This window comes from Mixophyes fleayi, chromosome 5 (genome assembly GCF_038048845.1).
Source record: "Mixophyes fleayi isolate aMixFle1 chromosome 5, aMixFle1.hap1, whole genome shotgun sequence".
NCBI lineage: Eukaryota > Metazoa > Chordata > Amphibia > Anura > Limnodynastidae > Mixophyes > Mixophyes fleayi.
This window is the reverse complement of record NC_134406.1, coordinates 30,253,314-30,280,495: the sequence shown is the minus strand read 5'-3', so window position 1 is coordinate 30,280,495 and position 27,182 is coordinate 30,253,314. Positions and strand designations below refer to the sequence as shown.

The window sequence follows — 27,182 nt, the reverse complement described above, 5'->3', positions numbered from 1 at the left end:
GTTGACAATTACATTAAAACAACCACCCTTAGAAGTAGAAAAAAAATGTTGGATAGTCTCTGAGATGCAATTAAAACAAATTTACCACTAAAAACCAAATATAAAGATATATCATATATATTAAGTTATTCCGATTTCTGATAGAGGTTTTTGTTAACCTGTATTGTTCACAGTGTTGATGAACTTCAACTCTCAGCCTATCCTACTCTTATTTTATTGTGGAGGCACTATATGTTTCACAATAAATTGTTAAAAGGGTATTACGTATTTAATTTCATAATTAAAAATAAAAGAAATTAATCACCACACATCAGTGATGACTACTTGGTTCAAAACTTTATTTAAATCTATTTAAAATCAAGAAGAAAAAAAGATTAAAGAAAAAAGAAAAATATTTTAATTTCATTCTTTCACTTATATTTTCTTGATTCTAAACTGTAAATAGATTAAAAGAAGTTTTGAACCACGTATTTATCAAACTGATGTGGAGTGATTAATTTTTTATTTTTAATTATGAAATTAAATATGTAGTACCCTTTTAACATTTTATTGTGAAACATATAGTGCCTCCACAATAAGAGCCCTTTTCTCTTTTATTATTCATCTATTGCATGCTCTTGGGGTACACTGCACATAAAATTATCCTGTAATAAAATTATTTTTGATAAGCGAGTGAAATAGGTTTGTTCACATTTGACACCACATACAAATAAGTTCTGTGTGAATGTTCTTTTCTTAGTGCGGTAAATAGAGCTGTTTCTGATCATACTGCACCAACATAGATAAGAATAGAAATATTGCGTAGCCTCCCCATTCTTTGGTATGTAACAGAATAGACTAAAAAGACAACGCTGGTTTAGAGGTTTCATATTGCCAGGCATGTCTAGGAGCAGTCTTATGTAGAACAATGGTGTGATTGAGCGCTGTGCTCACATAGGATGTCCATGGTGTGGGCTGGGATAGGGCAGCGCAATCTGCTGCATCCTCCTGCCGTCAGGAAGTGCTGGAATCTGACGTTCTTCTACCATTTGCTACATCTGTATAAGAAATACTTTCAGGAAGCACTGGATTGTTCTGTGGTTCCAAGCTTTGCCTCGTTTATATAACAACCGTATGCTGCACTTTTCCTCTTTCCCTAAGGTCTATAGCTTCAACGTATGTAAAGCTAGTGATCAAAAGATCATGGTGCTAAACACTATAAAGCGGGCTCTTCCTCTACACGGGGCCTGGACAACCTCACCGGGCGTGGTGAAACTCCAAGTCGGGGCATGTAGTGCACCACACCTGGTCCAGACCTGTTCTACATACCGCGGGGCCCCTACCTATCCGCTAGGAAGTGAAGACATCACTGAGCCACCTACATCCAGGATGATTTACTTTTAGTGCCTCATTATATACACATTGAACATTACCCACTATAAACGGATAATAAAATGGCTACAAATCACTAAAATACTAGCAGTAAAGGCAATAAACCCTGGGGGAGTTTGAGGTGACTGCATTGGTCAGACATGAAAAGGACGGGACACCATGAGCACCGAGCAGACCGATATCTCAGATCTCCTAGCACAGACATCACTTACTGTCACTATTTGTCCCTTGTTCCTGTAGAAACTGCTGTCCTTCATTCCACTGCCGCTCCAGGAGCTGCTCTATACTTGTGGCCACGGCCAGAACACTTTCTGGATTATTATTTGCCGACTGTTCATAGCGAGCCGAGAGACTGTTCAGGGGGGACCTGCAGGAGATGGCATGGTTTAAATCACTCCACCAGAACTCGGACTAGTGAAATCTGATACAGATATTATATAAAGACTCTACATGCAAGATGAATTAGCAAGCAGTCCCTATCACTGTCACACAATGCCTGTGCATTTATGAAACAGGCACTAAACATAAGCTGCAATACATATATATATATATAATGTTTACTAGTAATATACACACACATATACATTATTTTGTTGTATGTCTGATAAACTTACTGGGACTTAAGATATTTGAGATAAGTTGTCACAGTAGAGAAAGATCTGTCTTTTGTGTGCACAGACTATTTGCAATCCGCCAGCCAGAGACAGTGATAAGAGTTTGCTCACTGCTACAGCAAATACAGACTATAAACACAGTGTCAAATAGCTAAAGCTCTGGATGTATGGCAACTTTTACATACACATCTGTAAATGTTAATGATTGACAAGTGAAAACAAATGTTCTTTACATTTTGATAAGGCATTGTTCAATTGTGATTTATGTTGCAAATATAAATATTTCAATTTGTTTTATTCAATTTAAATCGAGGAAGCATCAGTCACACATACACAAACCCCCATAAAAAAAAAAAAAAAAACTAAAAACAATTCCAGAGGGACAAAATTCTTAATTGCTCAAAAGAATACAGAGCTTTGGTTTTCCGACACGTAGGACTGGTAATTGTCCTGCTGTTTACATTACTATACATGCAAAATAAAGCTTTTGCATTCAAAACACACAAGCGCTGAGAACAGGTGTCTCTCACAATATTTCACCTAATGGGCAGCTGAATCAGCTTTCTCCGGAGCAAGATACAATTTCCCTAAAAAATGTACACAGGATTAAAAAGCTGTGATCAGTCTTTCAACTGTCAGCCGTGCTCCTTCACAGGAGAATCCCCATATTGAAAAACAAATGCAAAGTATTCTCCCTGGGACTGCTAGTCAATCTGACTTATGATCGCAGGCTTGCTACCAGGAATCTGGGGCCCTCAAATGAATTGCCGGGACCATGATGGACGAGCGCTTCCAAGGAGACAGAATTGAGAACCACGGGGAACCGGCTCAAGTTGCTGAAAAGAGTCCACTTATTTTCAAAGCACAGAAATTCCTGCCCCATCTCCAACTTATTTATTTGATTAATTACTGCAGCGACGGGGATAAGCAACAAAAATTAAGAAATAAATAAGACAAAGAACACCCCCACCCCCCCCCCCCCCCCCTCACACACATATATAAGGAACTTGTTTATATATTTTAACACAGCTTGTGTTGGTAATAAGTACTTTAATAACTTTTCAATTAGGAAGACCAGACAAGGCCAAAAGACACTCAACCTCTCCAGGCTTGAGCTAGTAAACTATGAAAAAAATTTAGCCTATTCTTTAAATGATTAGGAAACACATCTTAACGGCAAAAGCACAGTCATATTACAGTGCAGCAAAGGTCACTGCATTGCAAATATTAAGACATGAGTAGAATGTTGCTTAATAAAGTTCATTTGTTGAACCCTCTCTTACACAAACCCACCTGTTATGGATCTATAATCCACACCTATAAACCACTTCATAGTCTCTATTGTATATCATCAAAGGGGACTCCAATTAACTTTAACTTGAGCCTGTGGGTGTGAAAAGTTGGCAAAGATTCATCTCATCGTGACCTCGCCAATTATTAAAAAGACTCCTTTTACTACAGGTTTAGCCCTGCTCGGTCCCTGTTACTTTTGAGAGGCCTGATACAGTATTTATGGCAGCAATTTCTATTTATTTATTTATTTTTTAAAACAACCGTTTGGAGCTAAAAAGTTGAGGGAGAGAATCTTCATCCCCAGAACAGTCTGGGATTAAACAGACCCTCTTCACACTCTTTGTCCTAGACATTTTAGGTCTTGTCTCATCTCTTCAATAGTGTGCAGTTTCAACGCTAGTGACAAATGGCAAAGTCTGATCTGGTAGGCAGAGATCCAAGGCATTCTTGTGTATCCAGCTCTGATCCTGGGTCTCCTGTGTCCGGTGAGCTGTCAGACCGGCTGCTTGACTAGCTACAAAGCGTTTTTATGTCGCTATCAAGAGTGTGAGGGGCTATTTCTATCTGCAAGATGTGTCCCCAAAACCTGTCTGAATGCAGACCAGTGTTTGAGAAGGCAGAATCTGGTTCTCTTTGGGCCATTTTAGAAGAATATGGAGTATCTGCAACGGTAGCCCTCTTCTCAAAATACTGTCCGATTTGGCTGCCCACCAATCCTACCTGGTTATCCCGAGGAACGTGCTTTCTTCCTTCTATAATCTACCATAAAGGAGGAAAGTAAGGTAGGCACCTCAATATACTGTAACATTCAGATCAGAATCAGTGTGTACGCCCCACGCCCCCAACAAAACACCATGTTGTTACAAGATGTTTTATAGATTCAATCGTGTGCTCAGAAGGTTTGTGATAGTCTTAAGGTGGTAACTGTACTCTGCCATGCACATTGTAGTGGTCGAGTGGGTGCTGGTTGTCACTGTCGAAGTCGTATAATTGGATGAACGAAAGTATATGGGTTAATACTGTTTTACCATGCGATTGCGATCAGTATGCCACGTAACACGTGGCATGGTGCAATCACACTGTAAAATACGCACGCACTCGCACTCTCACATTTAGTTATTTATAAATTTCATATTATAATGGTTCCATTCCCCAGTGATTTATGAGCAGATGCTATTTAGATTATAGTTTTATATATATATATATATATATATATATATATATATATATATATATATATATATATATATATATATATATTTTAAGGTTATATGTACACTTTAGTGATATACTTAAGGTTCAGGTTACAGGAAACATGTCATGTTTAGTATCATTTTAATCCCCTATCCATCAGCAGTCGTCCGGTTCATTCACTGAAGAGATTGCAAATTTCACTCTAGTTAGGGATGTTGGGGAATAAATGATTAAAATGTTACTGACTGTGTATTGTGAATAGACTAGCTTAAACTGGTTTCTGAGGGGGAGAATCATCTGGAATGTTGCCCCTCACCCTTGTTTGTAGGGGGGATGTTTGAACTGGCCTATGACCTGTTTACACTGGACCCTCCTGAAGCCTGGACCTATAGATGCAAGCCACGTCATCTGTATTGTTCTCTCTGTAACACAGAGTGTATATATACAAGCTCCCTGGATCCAGCTAGGCCAGTCATTCTCTGACCACAATACTCTGGAGTGAAGTACTGTTCTAGCTGGATCCAGTAGAGTGCGCAGCGATCGCGGCGGTACGTATGTATCTTTGGTATCGGCTGTACTGTATTATAATTATGTATTGAACTGCTAACTTTTGCACCTGCTAAATAAATCATTTTGTGCTTTGGAAACACAAATCGCTTAGACAATGCTCATTGGAAAATGATAAAATTACTTTAATATCACCCACTAAGGAAGCTGCGTGGTAGCAGAAACACATACAAGACAAGAATCCCATTGGACATCTATTTGCACAGCAGAAAAGAGCCCCGTGTGCTTCATGGTGTAGTACACTTTATTTAGGCAGCTGATCTAACAAATTAAGATTAGTTGATTGCAATCGCTCATATAACACAGATTACCATATTGGGAAACTAACAAAAACAGGAGTTTCAAGACCGACCTCTCCTGGTTAGTGCTGTGCGCCAAGCAATGCTCCAAAGTGTTTCCATTGGGACTTAAATAGCCACAAAGCATATGGTAAAAAAAAAAAACACTGAACAAAATAAATGCAAAATCCAAAAAAGATTTTGTTAATATGAAAAAACACTTATTAAGAAGTATAACTTCTGTGTGGTATGTAACTTAGAACCCAGTGCTTGGTAAAGATATACAAAACGAGCACATGTGCAATATTCTGGCCAGACTATTATATTGTGGTTTATATTTGCTTAGCTCAACATGGTTATATTACAGTTACCACCAACATTAACAAATGCAAACACTGGAGAATGTAGAAGAACTAACGGAAACACAATTTAACCTGTAAAGAAAAGCATATGAAAGTACTCTATGCACAGTGTATTTTTTCTTATTAAATTATGACCTTATGCTAGACCTAAGAGCAACAAATATGGCTTATACCACAGTGCCCATCTGCTCTTCTGGTGGGCAGGTGAATTTCACTAGTAACATTTTTAAGCCGGGACACAGATACATTTCTGTCACTTTGTCCATGTTATCCAGACATTGCACAGTTGGGCTCCGGACACCACAAGTCTGGGCGTCATCTTTGGGACGCAGGTTTCAGTTTTCTCTTACAAATGATTTGTTTTAGATGGTGCCAGGGTGAAAAAAATGGGTACCTATGCCGAGGTATAACTGCAGGTGTGTATAACATCGGAGAGGGGTCCAGTGAGAAAATCTGCAACTGAATCTCTGCTTATTTCTGGCTGATTACAAATGTATCACATAAAATACCTGTTTGATAAAGCTGGCAGTACAAAGAAATGTTGCCGATTCCTCAGACTCCCAAACGTATTCACAATCTTTAAAAGTGTGTATATAACACCAGAAGCATTCCTGAGTGATTCTTCTGATCTTGCATTGGAAAAACTAAGCAAAATTCTGTATTTCTGGCCTCACAATGACTAACGCTGTATAATTAAAGCGCAGCCCAACAGTCACAAATTCCCACTATGCACAAAAGTATCAGTACTAAGGTAAAGTTGATATAATTACGGACGTTGGGCACAAGGGTAGACCGTGTTTATACGAGCTTTGCACCAAGATCATGGGCTGCTGGTAAAATGAAGCACATAAGCGTAAAATCAAGTTTAACAGGAATATTTTACACTGTGCCAGCACAAGATGATAATCCCAACTCCTTATTTCCCAGAGGAAGCCACACTGTGTAATATCATACAGAAGCAAATTCATTCTGCTCATAGAATCCCAGCAGCCACTTCACCACCTCCGAATGCTGTATTATTCTACCAAATGTCAACAAAATCACAGACCTCTGCGAAGAGGCTTCCTCATTTCAGAGTGTATGATGCTGTGGAAAGAATACTTACCGTGGAGACAGGCTTCCTCTAGGGGAGGATCCTCTCACAACAAGACTGCGACCATTGTCTCCAAGATCTTGATCTGCTGAAAAACAGGTCACAAAACATCGATACATCAATGTAGAGCTTATGACATCTCCTCCGAATAACACAATGAATACAGTCTGTTTACAGGTCCGGTTATTTTATATGAAAACCCTGATAGCATCATTACCTCCATTAACCAACAGATATATGGTAACACATTTTGGATGTTTCTTTTAAAAATAAAGACAACAATTATATATAAAAATTTAGAGCAATTTATTTTCAAATAAGAGTGAAATGACCTAATTTTACATAAAATATGTGTTGGCAATTAATAATTCCCAACTCCCACTGAGCTGGGGACTTTGACATCACAAAGCTTTTTATGCAGTGCACAGCAGGCTGGCTGGAATGTGTGGTCTGGCTTTCCTCAACATAAGCTACATCCGAAATGTTACAAACAACTGGAAAATAAAAAAAGGCCAAGTACAGGCAGCATAAACATTACAGAAAACGCAGTGATTTACTGCCAATAGCCATTTTCCCCTACACCTCTTAGACGACTTTATTCATAAAGACGGCATCTTCTAATAATGGCCAAAATTGTTTTATGACAAACTACGTTAACCTGTATTGGACAAGAAACACATTAGTGACTTCTGGTAAATGTAAAGTGCAGTAGGGATTCCAGGCAGAAACGGAATTTCTCTTTTCCTTGTTGTCATGTGACGAGCGAGCTCTCGAATGCTGACAATACTCAAAATTTAGCCTGCGCTTGGTTAATCCCATAAGATATATATGGAACCAGCTGCATGGTAATATATATGCCCTATATGTATACAAAACAAAAAGTTGTTGTCATTGCGTATAATTAACACTGCATACACACACACCCCCTACTACACACACACACACACCCCTCCAGCTCCTCTGTGCAGCAGAGGAGTGTGGTTCCCAGTTGCTGTTCACCTTCCCACTGCCACTTTGAATTTCTCCAGTGAAAGTAATGAATCACAGCTGTGAAGAGCTAATCTGTACGCTTATCACAGCAAATCCCAACGTGTTGTGCTGTTTAACACATTCCAGTCTGTGGAAGACCACAAATTCCAACCTTTACATCCCCTCTTGCCCCATAGCGGTCTCTTGGTTTGTGTTATATAAGAAAGCCAGACAACTGCATGTGTACAGTGATGCATGCATCGTCATCTGTTCTGCTGCCCTTACTACGTGTAAATATGTGTCAGTGTTTTTACCCATCACAAGCTGCAGAGAGACCAGGAAGCGCGATATCCATTCATCCTACTTATTGTACATTAAACCGCTTTCCCCTTGTCAGACTGTCTCCAGCGTTAGAAATGGATCTTCTTGGGAAAGAAACAGGACGAGCCTGTGTAATAACACGATCGGTAGTGAAGGTATGGGAGAAGAGAAAACTTGCCTGTAGCTAGTAACAAAAGCGCCATCCCTAGCTGGCCCCTTTCAAGGTTATCATCCCTTTATTGTGAGCCAAATGACCTCCGACCCTTGGCTGGCAAAGACATGACTGATCCATTCTTGGTACATTGGTAAACCCACCCTCCTCCATCAAACATTCAGGACTAGCAGAGGACATGTCAACAAAACCCCTCACACACCACCGTCTCCTGACCATAGCAGAAACCCGGGTCAAAATATTCAGCATTGTGCAGTTACAGAAGGTATAGCAGTGTAACACAATGTATTGACAATGTTTTCACTCAATCATTTAATCAGATTTTTGTACTTTTGATTCAATGTAATGAAGTTTTCTTTGCTTCTAATCTTTCGTTAAGTATTTTTCAGTATCCTTGTCATAAATATCTAGTACCTCTTAGTGACTGATAAACAAGACAGTTGTATTTCTACAGACAGACTGACCAACTGGAATCTATGCTGCTTGTTTCATTTTCATTAAAAGTTATTTTAAAGCTTGGGAGAGAAACATAAGGACATGGATTTCACTCCTGTAACAATCTGAGCGCCAAGTAAGTTAAATGGAAAATAGTATATTTATGCCACAGCTGTTACGACCAAGCGATACTAGGCACAAGCAGTAGAGATATTTTAAAACCATCAAGTGACAGTTTTGACGTAGTTCAGTCATAGGAGAAGTAGGACCAAAACCAGGTAAACAAATACGGTCAGAAACAGGGACACTGTCCTGACGAGCTTATCCCGGCTACATTGCCATATTAAAGCTCTCACTAAGGGTTAAAATTTTCAGGATTTTCCACTCTGAATTAATATTCATGTTTGTTCACTGGTCAAATGATTATGTGACATTTATAAACCCTGCACTTGCAGATAACCACACACACAAATAATCACAGGAGTATAGACAGTGCGGTCATTACCTGGCTGGCTGCTTTCAGTAGGCCCTAGAAGTGGTCCAACAGAGAAGGTGGGATTCAACCTACTGCCACATAGATGAGATGATGTTACGGTCACGGAGGATCCAGGAAGAGAGTTTACCTGCCAGGATGTATAAAAGATGTTTGGTCACATAGATCTGAAAACTAATTCACAACCATTATTTTGTATTTCTAAAAAAAAATAAAAAATGGTATTTTATTTCCTATCTAGAAATGCATTTTATTTTAAAAAATCGGAAAGGTCGCCATTTTTACTGAGATTTCTAGCATATCTACTACACAACATCAAATGATCTAAAGCAATTTTTTACAAATAATTTTTGCTTTTTGAAAAACTTCCTGGAGCTACTTAGCATGAGCAGGTGATCTATTCTGATCTCCCAGCGACAGTAAGGCTGCACTCTGAAAGGTTATTCATTTCTTGGACAGAAGAGAAGGGATATAAAAAGCAGGATGGTTTATACAATAATAATTATATGCGAATAACAGACAGAAAATACAGGTTTAATAGCAAGGGACAAGTACAGCCATCAATGCGGCCTCATCACAGATTGGTGCGATGATGTTAGTCAGCTGAGCGATCAATGCTGGTTCACTAACATCGGAACAATACGAAATGTGACAGTTCGCCAATAGATGGCAAAGACAACACACTCTCCTGAATACCGAATACCAGCTCAACAAGGACGTGTGCCCCTACATCTTTATGCCGTCATACAAAGTGGAGAAAATTGGAGACAGACCACTTAAATGTATTCTCCTAGGGCGTTTCTTCAACTTGCAGAAATAAAAAAAGATAATAGAATCTACTCTAAGTTTACCCAAATACCAATAGCAAAGCACTACAGCGACAAGAGAACATATTAAAGGGAACCTGTTCCTTCCACATAGTAGAGGCAGCCATTGTGTGGGTTACATCAGTATTCAGTGATGTTACTTCCTAATGGACTATTAGTTTCAGTGTCGTGAATGATGATTCAGCCCACAAAATGGTGACAATGCAGTTTAATGACAGAGAATATCTTATATGGAAACTGTCCACACACAGGAGAGCTTGACAAAGCCCAAGCGCACATGTTTCTACAACACATATGTATTACAGAATGCGTCCCGAGATATGGAAAACACATAATTATATAGTGCAACCAAATGCTTCATTGACGAAAGGTGTAAAACAAAATTACCGTATTACATGTTTTTCCGTGCACGATCACCGTAATATCGGTAATCGTGCGCGGACCGCAGGATTTTCAGCAATCCCGCCGACAATTGAATACTCCCCTATATGTCAAATCTCCAACGCTGTGACAGAACTTTAAAAACATACTTCATGTTGTCAGATTCTGTCAAGGTATAAAACAGCTACTTGCATTTTAAATGTTCCATGGTACATGTTATGGAGGTCACTGCAAATGATCACTCTGTGGTACAAGACATTATTATTATTACCATCTATTTATATAGCGCCACTAATTTCACAGCGCTGTACAGAGAACTCACTCACATCAGTCCCTGCCCTATTGGGGCTTACAGTCTAAATTCCCTAACACACACACACAGACAATTTGGTAGCAGCCAATTAACCTACCTGTTTGTTTTTGGAGTGTGGGAGGAAACCGGAGCACCCGGAGGAATCCCACACAAACACGGATTTGTGTGGGTTTCCTCACAGATAAGCCCATGGTCGGGAATTGAACTCATGACCCCAGTGCTGTGAGGCAGAAGTGCTAACCACTTGGTTTTGTGATAGTCTTGGGCAGCACGGTGGCTAAGGAAGGAAAAAAAACAAAAAAAACACCCTAGTTGATCAGAGCCTTTTAGATCTATATTTGTAAATGCTATCAGGATAATTCACACAAGGCAGCGGCATCTGAGGAAGGGTCCATTAAAAATTCAAAATCGCTGTACAAATTTCATTTAAGTTGGTGGTATACCAGTATGCTTGTCATCACATTAGCAGTATAAAATATTATGAAATATAACCAGATGTGTAAAATAAATAAGTTATGTGGTTAAAGAAAATACATTAAACAACAGAGAAACAGTAACTCCCAGGATAAATATAACCTACTTCACTAGAGGTTTTAAATACACCAACATATGTTTCAAGCATAATGTAATGCAAAACACTTAAATCGTTTGTAGAGGAGCACTCCCAGCTTGGAATTCTGGGGCATGGCCAAAGAACTAAAGTAATTACACAGTATGAAGGATTCCATTCACCCCTAAAGTATATAGTCAATGGCGGAACATAGACGCATGGCGGCCATGTGGTTATCCTGCTAATTATTTAATCTTATTAAACCATTTAGAACATAAGAGCAGGTAGACAACAGATGTCTCACAAATGATTGGCCTTGTACATCTGAAGCCAGCTGTGGAGGTCAAAGGGTTTCGGCTTTCAGATACATCGTTCAATCCACATGACGACATATTTCCTTCACTGTGTGCCGTCATTACAAAAAAAAAAAAAAATAGATAAATCTGCATACTATTTGATTACTTCCTTTTTCTTCTCTCTCTCTGTTAGGAGTCTGGCTCCACGTTTTATTTTTCAAGGGGAGGGGAGCATAAAAAGAAGGATGTGTTGAACACAATAGACAGCTCCACGAATAGGCGCTTTGCCCTGACCCCAAATAAGGAGCTGCGTTTTTGGCAGCTTCCCAGCCCTACTTACTGAACAGCTCTTCAAAACTTTGTATTCATTCATGTCGCTAACCACCGCTCTGAAGGCCTGTGCTGGGCCTTGTGCCAAACACGTGAAAACGAGCCCTCCAACATACGCAGCCAAAGTCTTGCATAATCCGCTGCAATAAAAACGCTCTCCCTTGGCTGCACACACCATTCCCTTTCTAAGAACATTCCTGTGTCTGTCATACTGCACGCTCTGTTTCAAGAATAGAAACAAATTGTGCACTACAGTAAAGAAGTCATTCTTAAAAACGAAACCAGTTCAATTAAGGGCAACCTAGCTGTGCTCACACCAATGCAATAACAGAGATAACAATAATAAAGAGGTGTGAGGAAACAGGTTAGTGTTTATGGGCAAGACGCACCTAGGACTATCACAGGACACATTTCCAATGTATGGAAAGGGGCAACTCAAAAACAACACAACAAAGCGAGAAGGAAAGGGAACTTAACGTGCAACAATGACCTACATTTATAAAGACGGCACTGACATGTGCTAGGCTAGCACCCTGCGTTTGTTGTACTCCAGGTCAGACCTGGCACAGGGATATGTCTGTAGTGTTTCCTCCCACAGGCCAAAGAGTGTGTGTGTGTGTGTGTGTGTGTGTGTGTGTGTGTGAGTGTGTGAGTGTGTGAGTGTGTGTGTGTGAATTTAGACTGTAATCTCCTATGGGGTAGGGGACTGATGTAAGTGACAAATATTCCCTGAACGGTGCAATATAATTGTACCTTCCAAACTGAAATTTAATTTGAAAATCCCTTTGTGTCGCCAAATTATAAACTCAACACAGGACTTAGTATAGCTCTAGAAATGAATGGATGTATTTAAGAAATAGGATTTTTGGGGAAAACATTTTTTTGCTGTTAGTTAAAATACACCAGAGTGTGGGATGAATTACTAGCCGAGGTTCAGCGCGTTTCCATAAGGACTTTAATCTGGCACTGGCTAACCTGAAAATCCCTCTTTGGGTGCTTCCATACAGAACATGCACTAAATACACTGTATAATAACCAAACAAATGTAGAACACAAATGTAGCTCTAGAAGATACAATTAGAAGTGCTTCTGTCTGTGCATAGTGCAGCACATTCTGTTCTGTACATTAATAGCCATGTATATAGTTTTGTAGAAGACATTTCTGTTCATAGTTTCTTATTCCTTTTTCTGATTTATATATGCACGACACACCCAGTGGGGGATGTAAGAAACTGCTAGATGATAAAAGGTGCTGTTAATAATAGCAACCACATTCTGTTATTTTACTATTGGAATTTAGAAACCTCTTCCCAGTTTTCACAAATATCCACCTTTAGGTCCCTAAAGAAACCATTAACCCCTTGGTGTGTTTAATACTCAGCATGCTGAATGTAACATGCAAAGCATCATGGAAGTTAGATGCATGAACTACAGTTAATATAAAGGTGTAAGTGACAGCAGTCTTCATGAACCAGTTTGATAGGAGTATATATTACTAATTTGTGCTTTCAGGTATGCTGCTCATTCCATTGTCTAACTTTAAGTGTGTGTCTTCCTGTTCAACACCATGCAGGCCTTTGGGTCACGGCCTACACAAGAGTTGAACACATCTTCTGAAATAAATTGTGGTGCTGTGAATATGCAGATGACATGATTGGTTACAGGGTGTCCTACCACGCCCACTTCAACATGGAGGACATCACATGAAACACACATCACTTAATATTCCTTGTAAAAGACAAAGTTGCCCACCACAACTATCCTTTTTACTATAGGTTTATGTCGCATCACCTTTCCTATTGGAAGATTCTCAATTTGCATTCAAATGCATTAATCGCATCAGGAAGAGGAGCTGGATACGAAGCGGAGAGCATCACTATAAACACACACTTACTCTGATTGCCATGTCATGTTAATGTCACTCTGACCAATTCCTAGGGACTGTTCTGACACTTGACAATGGAGGGAATGGTATAAAGTCCCTGCTGGCACGCAGTCATCACCCTCCTCTGAGTCACTACTTTTGACTGTAGTTCGCTGCTCCTTTGCTGACCCAATGTTTGGATAACATCAACACAAACTATATACCCGACAGACCTGTGTTATAGTGTGGTTAACCAACGTTTGGGAGTAAACTCTATAAAGGACGCAGATCTTCCCTGACTGGTTAACATATCCTTCTGACACAGATATTTGACTAGTAAATCATTTACCGGCTCACAACAACAAAATGTCACGCAAATTGCTAATAGAAAACACACTGACAATCCAGCGCTGGTCTCTGCTATCTGTCCTCTGCAGACACTACAGTCTCCAGCTCGATGCCTTGGCAACCGTCACCAAGATGCACTTTATGAAATACACCAATTCCTTATTATACTGTGATTGGCTGACACTGTACTGGAGGCTGAGGAGCTTGTAGGGGGAGGAAACAGCAGCCACAGTCAGTGGTGGGTCGGCTTCCAGATATTACGATGGGTATTATCGGATGTACAATCCATTTAAAGAAACCTTCTTTGCAAACATACATTTTTAAGACCAATTAGTGACGCTAGACAAAACGTAATTAAGGTTTTTAGGTGACATAATGGTGCCACATGGAAACCATCAACTTCAATTTATTTGATGCACTAATCAATAACTGGATGAATGGTTCTAAAACTAAATTCAGAACTAAATATTATGAAGACTGGCAGAGAGAGAAAAAAAAAAAGAGAGGGTGGCAGGCAAACTCCAGCACACTTAGAGAACTAAAAAGTAATAAATATTTAAGTTGTGCATTATTAACACCTCTGCATTGCGGGTCTAATGGCAGCACAGGGATTAAATGTGATGCGGGAGATTCATGTTTCACTCACAGTAAAAACAGGCCGTAGCAAGCATTTATTAAAAAAGTGCAATCATCCTGTCAATACACATTAAGGGCACAGCATTCCAACAAGCTGGAAAATTCCGCAGCTGAAGTCGGCTTTCACTGCCTGCTAACAATGGAGGGCAACTTCTGAAAATGGATGTCTCCGGGTGGAACATTCTGCAACGTACTTCTACAAATCGCTCAGCAAGTATTACACTCCATCCAAACTCCATGGCAGGAAGTACAAATCATTTCAATTGTGGCTGTAATTACTGGGATTTCTTGGGTGTCAAAATGAAAAAGACAAAGTTCAGGTGCCAGCACATAACTAACATTTTATAGGATTTGTGATCATTGCTTATGGAGTCTTATTGTAGAAGTTGGTTATATAAAACTCATGGAGCTTACGTAATATCACAAAGCAATGACCTGTAACCTAAAGGAACAGTTTTGTTTTTTAAACCAGATAAACAACTAGATTTTGATTAATTGCTATGGACTACAGCACATTTCTGCATGTTGCACAAATTAATAAAGAAGCCTCTATGTTTCGGACTGGGTTTGTCAAGTTGTTTAAAGAAACATTTCAATCCAATCCAGTTTACCATGAGCCCACTCAGACCACGTGGAGTTCTACTTTACTGTACATATTATTAAAGCACTAGTAAAACTAAGGGAATCACTTAAGGATCATTTAATAACAAAACACACACATTCAATTGCCTCAAGTTCTCTCAAAGTACCTGAACTGTTGCACATAACTGAATGATGTGAGCCCCTTTTAATATTAGAATAAATGTTATTTTTTATGATTAACGTCTAATCCGTGTATTAACACAAGTGGGACCCGGTTTGCAGAATGCTTGGTACACCATGCCTAAAATCATCTAATTTTCCATTCCAGTTACTATGAGGTTGAATCTTCAAGTAATGAAATATTATTTCAGATACTAGTCTGTAATGTCTTCATTTCACACTGGCCATTGACAAGTGTAAGAATACACAATACAAAGCCCAATAATTGTTTTTTTTATTTTGTTATCCACTAAAATGTGAAAGTATCAATCTTACCAAAAATGATAGTATTATAAAACGAGAAGACGACAGATATTAGTGACAATGGCAAAATAACACGCCAAAAGTCAACCTAACTGGGAGATCATTTAAGACGGCTGAACGTGGACCTATACATTTCCACTTAAACTTCGTATAGAACTGCAGGATGAATTGTAAAAAATGGGGAGGGGGGGGGAGGGGTACCGTGGGGTTAAATTTGTACAACACAAAATATTTTCTTCAGCAGGCCCCTGGATTTTTTGCCTCAGCTCCCGACAAGTAGTGCTTTAATACTCAGCGTGTGATGAGAGATGAAGCCAAGTGTGAACAACTTTCAGGTCCCAAGAGGGGGCTGACTGTTCAAGCTGTCAGGTTCAATTGCATCATTCGACATTATTCAATGCCCCAAACTGCTCCCTAATTGTTAGGGGCTTAACATATTCAGAGCCATTGTTTAGGTTAATGCTGAATGCCCACAAGTCGAGTTTCCATAAAGAAGGGGGTGGGATTTCATTGTACTTAAACCATACTGAACTCTCCACCACTGAAGTCTCTGGTGCCATCCCATGTATGAAAAAGCCACTTTGAGGCTGCTTTAATCAGTTTATATATTATCAATAAGCCTCTTATTTTATGACTATAGATATATAGCAGGAGATTTTGTGGCACTGATGCAGAGACAGTTCATTGGCTGGATACAATTGCAGAAGAGACTGCTCCATTCAATCCTCTGCAGATCCACTTTATTCCATCAGCTACAAGTCATCGGAAGTTTTTTTTTTTTTTTTGGTTTTTTTTTTTGTCTTCTGTACCCAATATCAGATGTGACACCTCACAGGAACCATGCAGAAACCCCTTAGTATTCTCTGAAAATCCGTTGCCTTGGATAAAAAGCGCTTATTTTTTCAGTTGCATTCTTTATTCTGTCCATAATGAGATGGAGTCAGGCAGATTATTCGCTTCCTGTTCTGTCATTACTTCACTCAGAGAGAGAAGACGTTAAAGCCAAGAGGACCAGACTAAAAGTGCCACGCAGTAGATGCTTTTATTTTATTTTTTTGTACTTTATTTGCATCATCCATAAAGAAGCAAAAAGATGGCTGGAAAAAAACAAAACAATTTTCCACACCAGAACAACAGACAAGCTTGTTTCCTCCCTCTAAACACGGCATTTACAGATGAGTGACGCAACAGCTCAAAGAGCTTTTTCTAGAGGGACAGTTCACATGTGGATATCTCTGACTGGATCCAATATCTAAAATGTGACCAACAAACCAGCAAAAAAGAAGATGTAGGTAAACTAGCAGTCATGTAAGGGGGAATGTAATGTTATAGTATAGCTGGCGAAACGTGATGCTTTGTCAGGAAACAGGAAATAGGTTTACAAATCACAAGATGGCCAGAGGGCACTACCCATATGCTTGTATTGTAGCCGAAACAAAGTGTGTGTGTGTGTGTGTGTGTGTGTGTGTGATTTTAAAACTTAAACACAGCAGAGGAGCAGAAACATAAAGCAGAATCTATACAGTGATAAATGAGAGTTACTGGTCTAAGGATTGGTAACAGATAGAAAGGCCCAGACTCCCAGCTGCACTGCTGTAAGTATTGCAATCCTTTGTTTATAAACCCCTGACAATACGTGTGCATAAGAGACCAGTTATAGGTGCGTGCGTATTATTAAGGCATTTGTTTAGTTTCCAGAATAGAGGGACAGGTCTGTGGCATGTTACAACTTATGTTGCAGTGAAATATTCTGCGAGGGAGGTAAAAAAATATATCTATCTATCTATCTATCTATCTATCTATATATATATATATATATATATATATATATCTATCTCAAATTATGCAGTTAAACCACAAGCTTAATGGGGGGGTTGTTACATTCCGCAAAGTAACGTAACAAAAACAGGGAGTATATGAAGATTGCGTTAATACGGTTATTTGTAAACATTGCAAGATTGTGTTTAGTTTCCTGTTTATACATAAATAGAATATGTGGCCTGTACTTGTATTTCAAAAACACATTAAAAGGGAAAACAGGCCTGACCCAGTGACAAGTGTAGTTGAATTGTTTCTTACATTAGTGACTGTGTTGTTCTGGCAAGGAATTAACTGTCAAAAATTAAGAACTTGACATGCTATTAAACTCATCTCGATGACATCAGGAACAGCGAGATTTGTGGAGAGCAGACAATAGAACTGACAGGCACACTACTTAAACCAAATTTTAAGACCACAGACAGCTTGTGTTCCGTTCAATGTCATTCCATCACTGTTACTATTATGGGATGACTCCATAAAAGAACTTTTAACATATTTATCTGGAGCAGGAGCCATTTCCCATACAATACTACATTCAGCATACTATTTAGAGGGGGGGAAATCATGGGGGCACTGAAATTTAGCTAAATATTGCTTTAAAAACATTATACTATATACTAAAAATACATATCAAACATTGATAAGTCAACCACTGAATATAAGGTCCAGCCACATGGTCAATAAAAGCACTGGACATGTATGAATTAATAACGCCGGACCATGGGCTTCTCCTGTGATAGCGTCTTACTATTGGATATTTTATTGCACAACTGTGCTAAATGTTGTGCAGGAATTTGTTAGGCTAGAAAATAGGGCAACATGTAAATTAGATTACACCCTTTACATATTTTCCCACTAGGGGGCTAAACTTGGACTAAATAGAGTTATATTATATACACACACACATACATATATATACACATATATACATATATATACATATATACATATATACACACATATATATATATATATATATATACACATACATACATACACACACACCAACTCCCACCTAGGGAGTACAAACAATACCAAAGTGAAACAAAGCATGCAAGTAAACAATGGAGAGAATCTCTCAATCAAACTAAACTCGGGCATTAAAAAGTGCATCTGATTTAAGGTTAAACATCTTCAAAACGGAATAAATGGAGCAGGGGGAGCGGGGAAAAGAAAAGGACCAGACCTTTTATAGAACATGGTCTTCAAACTCAGCTCCGTCACTATTGTTTTAGGCAGCTAAATTGAGGTCCTGCTACATTCAGTTCAATGAAGAGGTCAATGCGGCTGGGTTGCCTGGAGACTGATGGTTGCTACAGGAGCACCAGATAAGCCATACTAAATAAGCTTCAGCTTCCAGGCAAAAAGCATTTACTGCTAAGAGCGAAACATAAGATGCAGCTGTCTCAGCATGCTGCACTGTACACGACCATGCAACCGCCTGCACTTTACTATGGCTGAATGATGATTTAAATGTGAAGCCAATCTCACTGGGACAAGGGCTAAAATAAGATTGGAAGGATTTTAATTAGGCGGAATACAGGATTACTCTAGTACTGGGACTCCTTTGTTCTTCCTGTTGGGTCACATGTTACCTAAGAATTTCCCCCCTAGCTGCAAATTCTTTTCTCTTTTACCCCCACCCTATGACCTCTTCCTACATGAAAACTCAGGAAAGGAGTTCAGTCTCTTGTATGTATAATAATATGACCCATAAGGTGTTACTATCACAATTAGAACAAACACAATCCTGAGCCAGGTTTTATACAATAAGAATGAAATATATAAAGGGATTTTGTTGCTATGTATAATTTGCGTCTATGTGAAAGACACTTGTATTCTGGTGATATACTTGCAGAAATAATGGATTCATAACACAGGCAGTTGTAATTCTACATGTGACAGCGCAAATATCTCAGAGAAGCCCGAATTCCAGGCTAACAAATACACGCGCAGGAAAGTTGGTCCCAATGGGTTTGTACTGAAATCGCTCAGTGCCTGTCAATTTCAATTTCCCATATTGGGAGAGTAGAGAGCCAGAAACAGAAAGCACTGGATGAATTCCAATGCAATCATGCAGCATTTGTATTTCAAACCTTAGTGTTTGGGTCTCAAATGGCTGCAACCTCCCTTGATATCCGCCCTGGAGAGATCCGAGGATTCTGTCAGTCAGGAAGACTGAAGGGCTGTCAGGGGTGTGTGAGGGAGGACATTACACTGAAACATGACTTCACAATGTAGGCTACAGCTGGTCAGTGAACTGTGGCTACAGTAGAATGACTGTACGCTGGTCAGTGATAGCCGGGGTGTATATGGGCACGTGTGAGCCAGAAAAATGAACATATAACAGCTATATATAACAACGTGAATGTAAAACAGAATTGGCAAATAGCTGAAATGTTGCTTAGGTATAAGTGTTTGAACTAATATTATTATTAATGAGAGATCACATGGCAGCGTAATATACACATCAGTTAAATAAAATATGCACCAATAAAAATTGAGGTTTGTAGAAACTTAATATGCAGTTTTCTTACTTACATATTACAGTATACTTTAAAAATGTACATCCCCATGATCTATACAACCATTAAAGAAACAGATTTTGTTGATCTCTTCTCATTGTATAGAGAGCACTCATGTTTTCTGTGTAATTACCTAATAAAGTATAGCATTCTGTAACACCATTCAGCCACTAGGGGCACTGTGCTACAGCAATCTACAAGGATGATCATGTATGTTACCTTTGCAGAATGGCAGCTCTCACTAATGTATATATAGTTATATTCACAAGGTGCTGATTCAAGCAACAAAATAGCCATCTTCACTATGTGTAGGTGATAAGTCCACGTTAATGGTCAGTAATGTGCAGTCAGAGATTGTGACTACACCATGTATTTACATCTATACACATTTCTGTGCCAACTGCCATATCTGGACATAATACGCACATGCGCTCACAGAATACACTTTTACAAAACCAATACTATAGAAAAGTCCCTGGTGGTCAAACGGTCACAGAAATATAAGACTATTTCCTTACCATTATCTAGTAATAACTATTGAACAAAACATCTGACATTTAACTTATGCTTTATTTTTGCAAAAAGAGGCTACTGTACCACATCCAGGGACATTCGTAAAAACTGGTGTACAGGAAAAACCAACAGGAAACAGATCAGATATCTGCTTTTATTGTATATAATGCTGCATGCTTACAGCTCTTATCCTATGCACCGGTATTCAGAACTGTCCCCTGTACGACTTCTACAGTAAGTTTCAGCAGTCTCGTAACTTGAAAGAAAGTTTTATGCAGCGATGTCAGGCCATCTTTCATTATAAAAGGCCCTTTAAACTAAAACACAGCTTATGTAAGGGCGCTACTAAGAGTATATCAGAAATAAGGTCTTGATCGAAGGGGGAGATATTTTCCTAAACACGGCACACTTCCTGTCATTAGTCTCAGGACACAGGCAATCTTGCACAGACAACTTTGCAGAAAAAGGCTGATGATGATGACAGAACTATAGTTCTGCCAATGTATAGGAACTTTTACATTTATATTTCTAAATGATCTTTTATTTAAGAAAACATGTAGTGCATTTGGGGTGACCCATTCAATATAATTGGTGTTCTTAATAACCTTTAACTTTTTTGATCAAGCTTGAATTATAGTTACATTTACCTAAATCAAATATTGTGTGTAAAAACACAATTACTGTGATGTAATTAAAAGATAACGTTACCTATGAGTTTTTCCAATCTTCAACCATTTGCCATATACACTCTTTAGTAGAGTATTTCCCACTTACCCCTCCTATACCCCCAAACCGGAAGTGTCACAAACTGGCCATTACGCTTGAACGGAGTAGCATGAATTGCTTTTGGCTGTAGACAGAGAACTCCTTATAGCTGGACCATGGTAGATGGAGGGAGGTGCAGGTGTAGTGTATAGTCTACTACAGAGTATACAGATAAGATAGGACATGGGATATATTTGCAACTGTATTTTGCACATTTAAAATAAAATCCACAAAAAAGGACTCATCCTTTAATGCGGTGTCCAGGACTGAGTTATAAACATCACCAAATAGAATTATGGGACAGATCTTACACATTATCTGCAGATTAAAAGAACATTTTTCCTTTACCAGCTCAATCAGACAAGAAAACTTATTTTGAAAAGAAAAAAAAAAAAAAAAAAAAAGTGGACTGAAAACATTGAAACCTTGGCTTTGAACCTCATTTCCTGTGATAGGACTTACTAAAATGCAGACTCATAAAGCACAAAGCTACAGTATTAGCACCGCAAACCGAAATACAACTTCAAGGTGATTTTTGTATGTGTACAGGGCCTACTGCGATAAATACACTGTAGTAACTAAATATTAAGTCTGGATTAAAGAAAACCTATCTACTTCATGTAGAAATCAATTATTTAAAAAGGAGAACTCCACCTAGTACTAAAATTTAAATTTTTGGTGGAGATCGGTGAAACACATAAGAGAAAAAGATTTAATTCCCTCAGCCAGGAGGTGCCCTGATGGCTGTAACAGACCAATCAGAAGATCCTCTCTCCTGCTCAAATTCCTAGCACCGTTGTCAGATCCCCTCCCCTGTGAGGTTCCCATTCATCTCAATGGAAGCTCACGGAAGAGGGGACTTGACAACGCTGTTACAAATGTTAAATAGAACTGCTCGGGCTTGGACCCACCAGAACACAGGAGCCAGGAGAATAGATGAAAGTACGTCCACTCATTCTTTGTTTTTTAATGAGGTCACCCACTATGCTTGTTCTTTTTCTTTAACAAGTAATGTACTACATTGTATCTGCTAAGAGTGACGCGGATGTGCGAGATGAATGAGGCCGACAGGTCACCATCATCATAGTGCTTTACAATTGGGGACAAATACAGTAAGAAACAACCTGGGTAAAACAGACCAGGTACCAAGATCTCCATATTAACATGGGGAGGGGACTTCTTGTATTTTCCCACCATCTCCTGCCTGGCATGGAGAAACCGTGTACTTGCCGGAGGCAGGAGCTCATGCCAAAATATTGTTTCAATAAATAAACTTTATTGAAATAAAAGCGGACAAAAATGAGTTTTCAGAGTAGCTAAACATAATTTTGTTTTAAACGACAAAATACAAATACTTACATCATGACTGACTAAGGGTATCAGACAGCAATAAAAAAAAAAGTCTGCAGCAATTGCTAAAGAAATAAAAAACCCCACATATACATTACTGTGCATACTTTACATGTACGATTTTGTGCAAAATAATCATAAAATCAAAAAGTTTTAAAGCTAAATCATGTAAATATGTTTGATATGCTCACCCCCCTCCTCACTTTAGGAGGGGTACACAGTAGCTAATAATGACATTCATTAAACATGACCGGTAAAATCATACAAATTATGGGCCCACAGCTCAGCAATGGGGCATGATGGCGCCTACAGTATGCAAGAACATTTTATTCCTAGACCAGAATTTTTCTTTGCTAGCGTCATTCAAAAACAGAAATTAAATGTTATTTATTATGAAGTATGTCTGTGCTTTCAACAATCAGAACTAGTTAAGCCAGTGAACCTTTACGGGGCATAAAAAAACCTTTAAATAAATAAACTACTCTCAGATAAGGTGCCTTACTTATTTGTTTACAGGTACACAAAGTGATCTATTGCTGTGTAGAAAATAACAGTCAAAACTAAGGTAAATAACTGTGTCTATTTCTGTCTGGAAGTGTCTCGCCTGTTACGTATATGTACATGAGCAATAACGTGTCAGCAAGTCTGTACCAAGTGTGTGTTTGTGTGTATTTATAGGAGTGCATGTGTGGAAACATGGTAAATTATACAACATTGTGTAAGTATCTAATCACATGTTCATATTACAGTGAATTTGTGTCAGTGTCATAAGGCTACCTTTAAAAAATGACAAAATGGTAATTCTCGTGTATTTTGGTACGTTAGTGTGTACTTTTTGTATATCCATTAGTCCATAGTAGACACACAGCACTGTCAGCATAATATCACACCTGCTCTCCCTGTGAGCTGAGGTTGTGTTATGTTCAGGCTGTTGTCTACAGCTACTGCCGACACTCCAATACCAAACTCTCTGTAACTGCCTCCTCTTAGCTTGCAGCCTTATCTAGTCTTATCTTGCATCATGTGAATACTAATACCAGCTGCATGCCTTCAGGTTGACTGACACTTGGAAGGAGAACATATTTTAGTTTTGGTGGCATTCCCTGGCATGCAGTACAACCCTCTCTCCAGCTAGCACCCGGCCCATTCAAACCGGCAGCAGTGTTGTCTATTCCCTACTTAATGAACTCCCCATTCATGAAGTTCACAGGGAATAGGGGGGGGGGGTGTTTCCGCAACACTGCTATCAGTCTGAGAAAGGCTTGTCTTAGTAGAAGAGAGCTAGGCCGTGGGAGAATCAGTGGGACTTGCCAGACTGACGCAACGCTGGCCCAGTGGAAAGTTTCAACTTGTCACCGGGGTACAACTTTCTATCTTCTCTTTCTTTAGTGGAATACATGAAAACTAATGCAAAAAAGCTATTAAGTCAAGTCTCATCTATGCCCAACAGTAATTTTTATTTTTACGGGAGTTGCTCTTTAAATTACGTCATCTACGACAATCTAAAAAGTGTAATTTCCAGCATTTAAAAAAAAGCACAAATGCTAGTAAAAATAATCAATAAAACTCTGCATTTATTTGGCTAAATGAATGCCCTGCAATAGCTAGAGATTCTCTAGCACATTATAGTAGTAATATGTGCACTAGCTAAGACATAGGGTATGCTAGTGACTGATACAAGCCGTATCATCTCCTTCCTAAATCTGGAACTTACAGATACTCAACTTTCAGCAGCTTCAAAGCCGACAAGGCAAGAATGAGATCTTATTGTGCCAAATTATATGGATTGGCAGCAGCCGATTGGAGTAAAAGAGATGTGTCCCAGCTGACTGCAGATTCCTACCTTCATTCCTCTCTGTTTTCTCAAATGATGCAACTCCCAGAGGTGGGAATTGCATCAGTCTTGTAGTTATGGTCTGCTAGTTTATCTGCCTTCAATGTGTTTATTTCTTTTGAAATAAGCTCTCATTACACTAAATCATTTTCCCATTCCCACGAGGCTGCTGTGTCACACAGCAAGTGAACTGGTCACAAAGCTTTAGGTATCAAACATTTGTTTAATGATATACTAGGATAATCTTGCTGGGTGGAGCTATATATGTACTGGTGTAGTTCCACCACTGTCCATCATGCACAAGTAACCAACCATCATGAAACAAAACCTGCCTGTGTTCAATGCAACAAGACAGAAACACGTCTATCAAATGCATTAGAACCCTATTTTCCCTACTTCCGTTCTGATGAAAGTCTTTAGTTTACAAGACCAGAGTGATACACAGCTATGTGTAGAAGTGTGGCTCCTGCCACTGGGATGGCACACCAGCTTCCACGTGGTCCCTGGCCATAGCTAGTCTATCATGGCGATGATGCAAATAATCAAGGTTGATTGTGCATGTTTCCCTCACCAATACTAGCAAGTTATGAACTAGAAGACTATATTATTAAAGAGCCGACGGTACGGTCCTCACCGTCTCGCCACACACAGACGTGGTACCGATAGGTTATATAGCAGCAGCTCACCTGAGTTGTGGTAGTGCTGGCCGGAGCAGTAGAGGAGAAGGGTAATGGGGACGAGGCTCCTTGTTGTGAGTGAGTAGCAGCACACTGCGATACATGGGAGCTGGAGACAGGAGTACTGGAGCCAGATAAAGCACTGGGAAAGGATGCTGCTACATCGTTGCTGTTGAATATTCCTGCAATGCAAGTATGGAAAACACACAGATTATGACATGGCACCTAAAAGGACAATGCTGTATAATGAATATTGCCACACTGTCTCCTTATCAGGATTGTAAGACAAGGCCTTCCTACATGCCACAAACAGAAATACAGCCAAACCGATCAGGTGGCGCTATAGGTTGAGCATGACGGACTAAAACTATGGCTGTAGGATGACTGTGTGTGTTAATGTCTGACCAGATTCGGCTACACAAGACTATGGCTTAGTTCTGGAACCACCTATATCTGGCCAGTCACTTCCTCTGTGCACCCCCTACACCCAACCATCATTACAACTCTGTGGAATGATTTGTTTATTGGAGTCACCTTGTTCACTATTTATTTTATATTCTGTTTGTATTGGGTTTCAGTTCATGTTTAAGATTCTTGCTCCTGAAAACAAATTCTTCATATACAAGACATACAATTAGAATGCCAAACTGGACTTCTGCTGTATCACATGAGCAAATACAAAATCACCCTTACAGTAAATGGTTACAACTGACATTCAAGAGCACCAACCAGATAAGACATTAAAGTAATAACATACAACCATTCATATTACATAAGAAACCTCCTACTTTAAGAGCCACAAAATTATTATGCAAGCTTAATTTTTTACCCCAAAACCTTCGTCTGACTGATGTTTTCTTTGGTTTGCAAATTACTTCTGATACGTCGCTATAAAGTATGTATTGACGTTGTTTTCATTATCCTGCCACGGGGTACACATGGGGCAAACAGACGACTTCTTGATTTACATTCACATGGTTTTATCTTGTTACTTTTCAATTATTAAGAGTAAAAGACAACATCTCAGTTATGAAATGTGTAATGGTTCCATCCTTCTCAAATTCTTAACACTCACAGAAAGAAAACATACACAATTAGGTAACCACGAAATACAAGCCCATTTGGCAGAATCAGAACGTATTAAACAGTGAGGAGACAATATGAACATTAAATCAGCTATTAGCAGTGAAAAAAGAAAAAGATGACCTTTGAGGGGGGTGAAAAGATGCTCAGATTTGAGGTTGCGACAATTAGGAAAGGAAACAAAAGGTTTACATAAGGAGAGAGAACCGAACTGCGAGAATGAACAGCTAAGCATAAAATATTACATTTGTTTTCATTTCATTTGGGACTAATGCCATCTGTGAAATACATAAGGTCCTCTAATTTATCTACCGTGTGCTAGATTAGGACGTCTCAAATCTAAAGAGGTAGATCACTCAAAAGGGAGAGTGACTGAGGCGGTTTTCAGCACTTGAATAAACCCTGTTGGGATGCACACAACAGATCAATCACAGGACTTGGAGAAAGGTGGGAGCCTTTCATGGGGGCCTCAGTGAAGGTTGGCACCCATCCGTCTTCTTCTAGGAACACAAAGAGGAGTGGGAGGCTGAATGCCTGCTCCTTTCTCCTTTGACACCTACTGCAGCAAGAGGGTGAATAGCAGGTCAAAGGGTGCTTGGTGTACCTACCACTACCAATTTACTAAGAGATTCATTTCCTAAATGACAATTCCAGATTTTTATTAGACCATCAGCTATTTAATGACGTCCAATAAATACACAGATTGCCTTCATTAACTATACAGGTTTAGATTATGGTAACTAAGTAATTGTTACATCACTGGGACAGATCACCATCCATCAACAACAGTGACTAAAGCCATCAATAAACCCATAATTCCTTATCAGAAACTGTGGACCAAT

The 27,182-nt window shown here is 39.1% G+C and overlaps 1 protein-coding gene across 4 annotated transcripts in view; it reads right to left on the bottom strand.

Moving 5' to 3' along the window:
- Positions 1–27,182, bottom strand: part of MLLT10 (MLLT10 histone lysine methyltransferase DOT1L cofactor) — a 119,959-nt gene that overhangs the window by 11,591 nt on the left and 81,186 nt on the right. For 3 of the 4 annotated variants that reach the window (XM_075211937.1, XM_075211940.1, XM_075211939.1), the window contains 4 exons: positions 25,267–25,439; positions 9,175–9,292; positions 6,785–6,860; positions 1,584–1,738 (listed from right to left, as the gene is read on the bottom strand). In XM_075211937.1, the coding sequence (XP_075068038.1) occupies positions 1,584–1,738; positions 6,785–6,860; positions 9,175–9,292; positions 25,267–25,439 (522 nt within the window). The remainder of the gene's footprint in view (positions 1–1,583; positions 1,739–6,784; positions 6,861–9,174; positions 9,293–25,266; positions 25,440–27,182) is intronic. The other variant, XM_075211938.1, reaches the window with a different exon arrangement.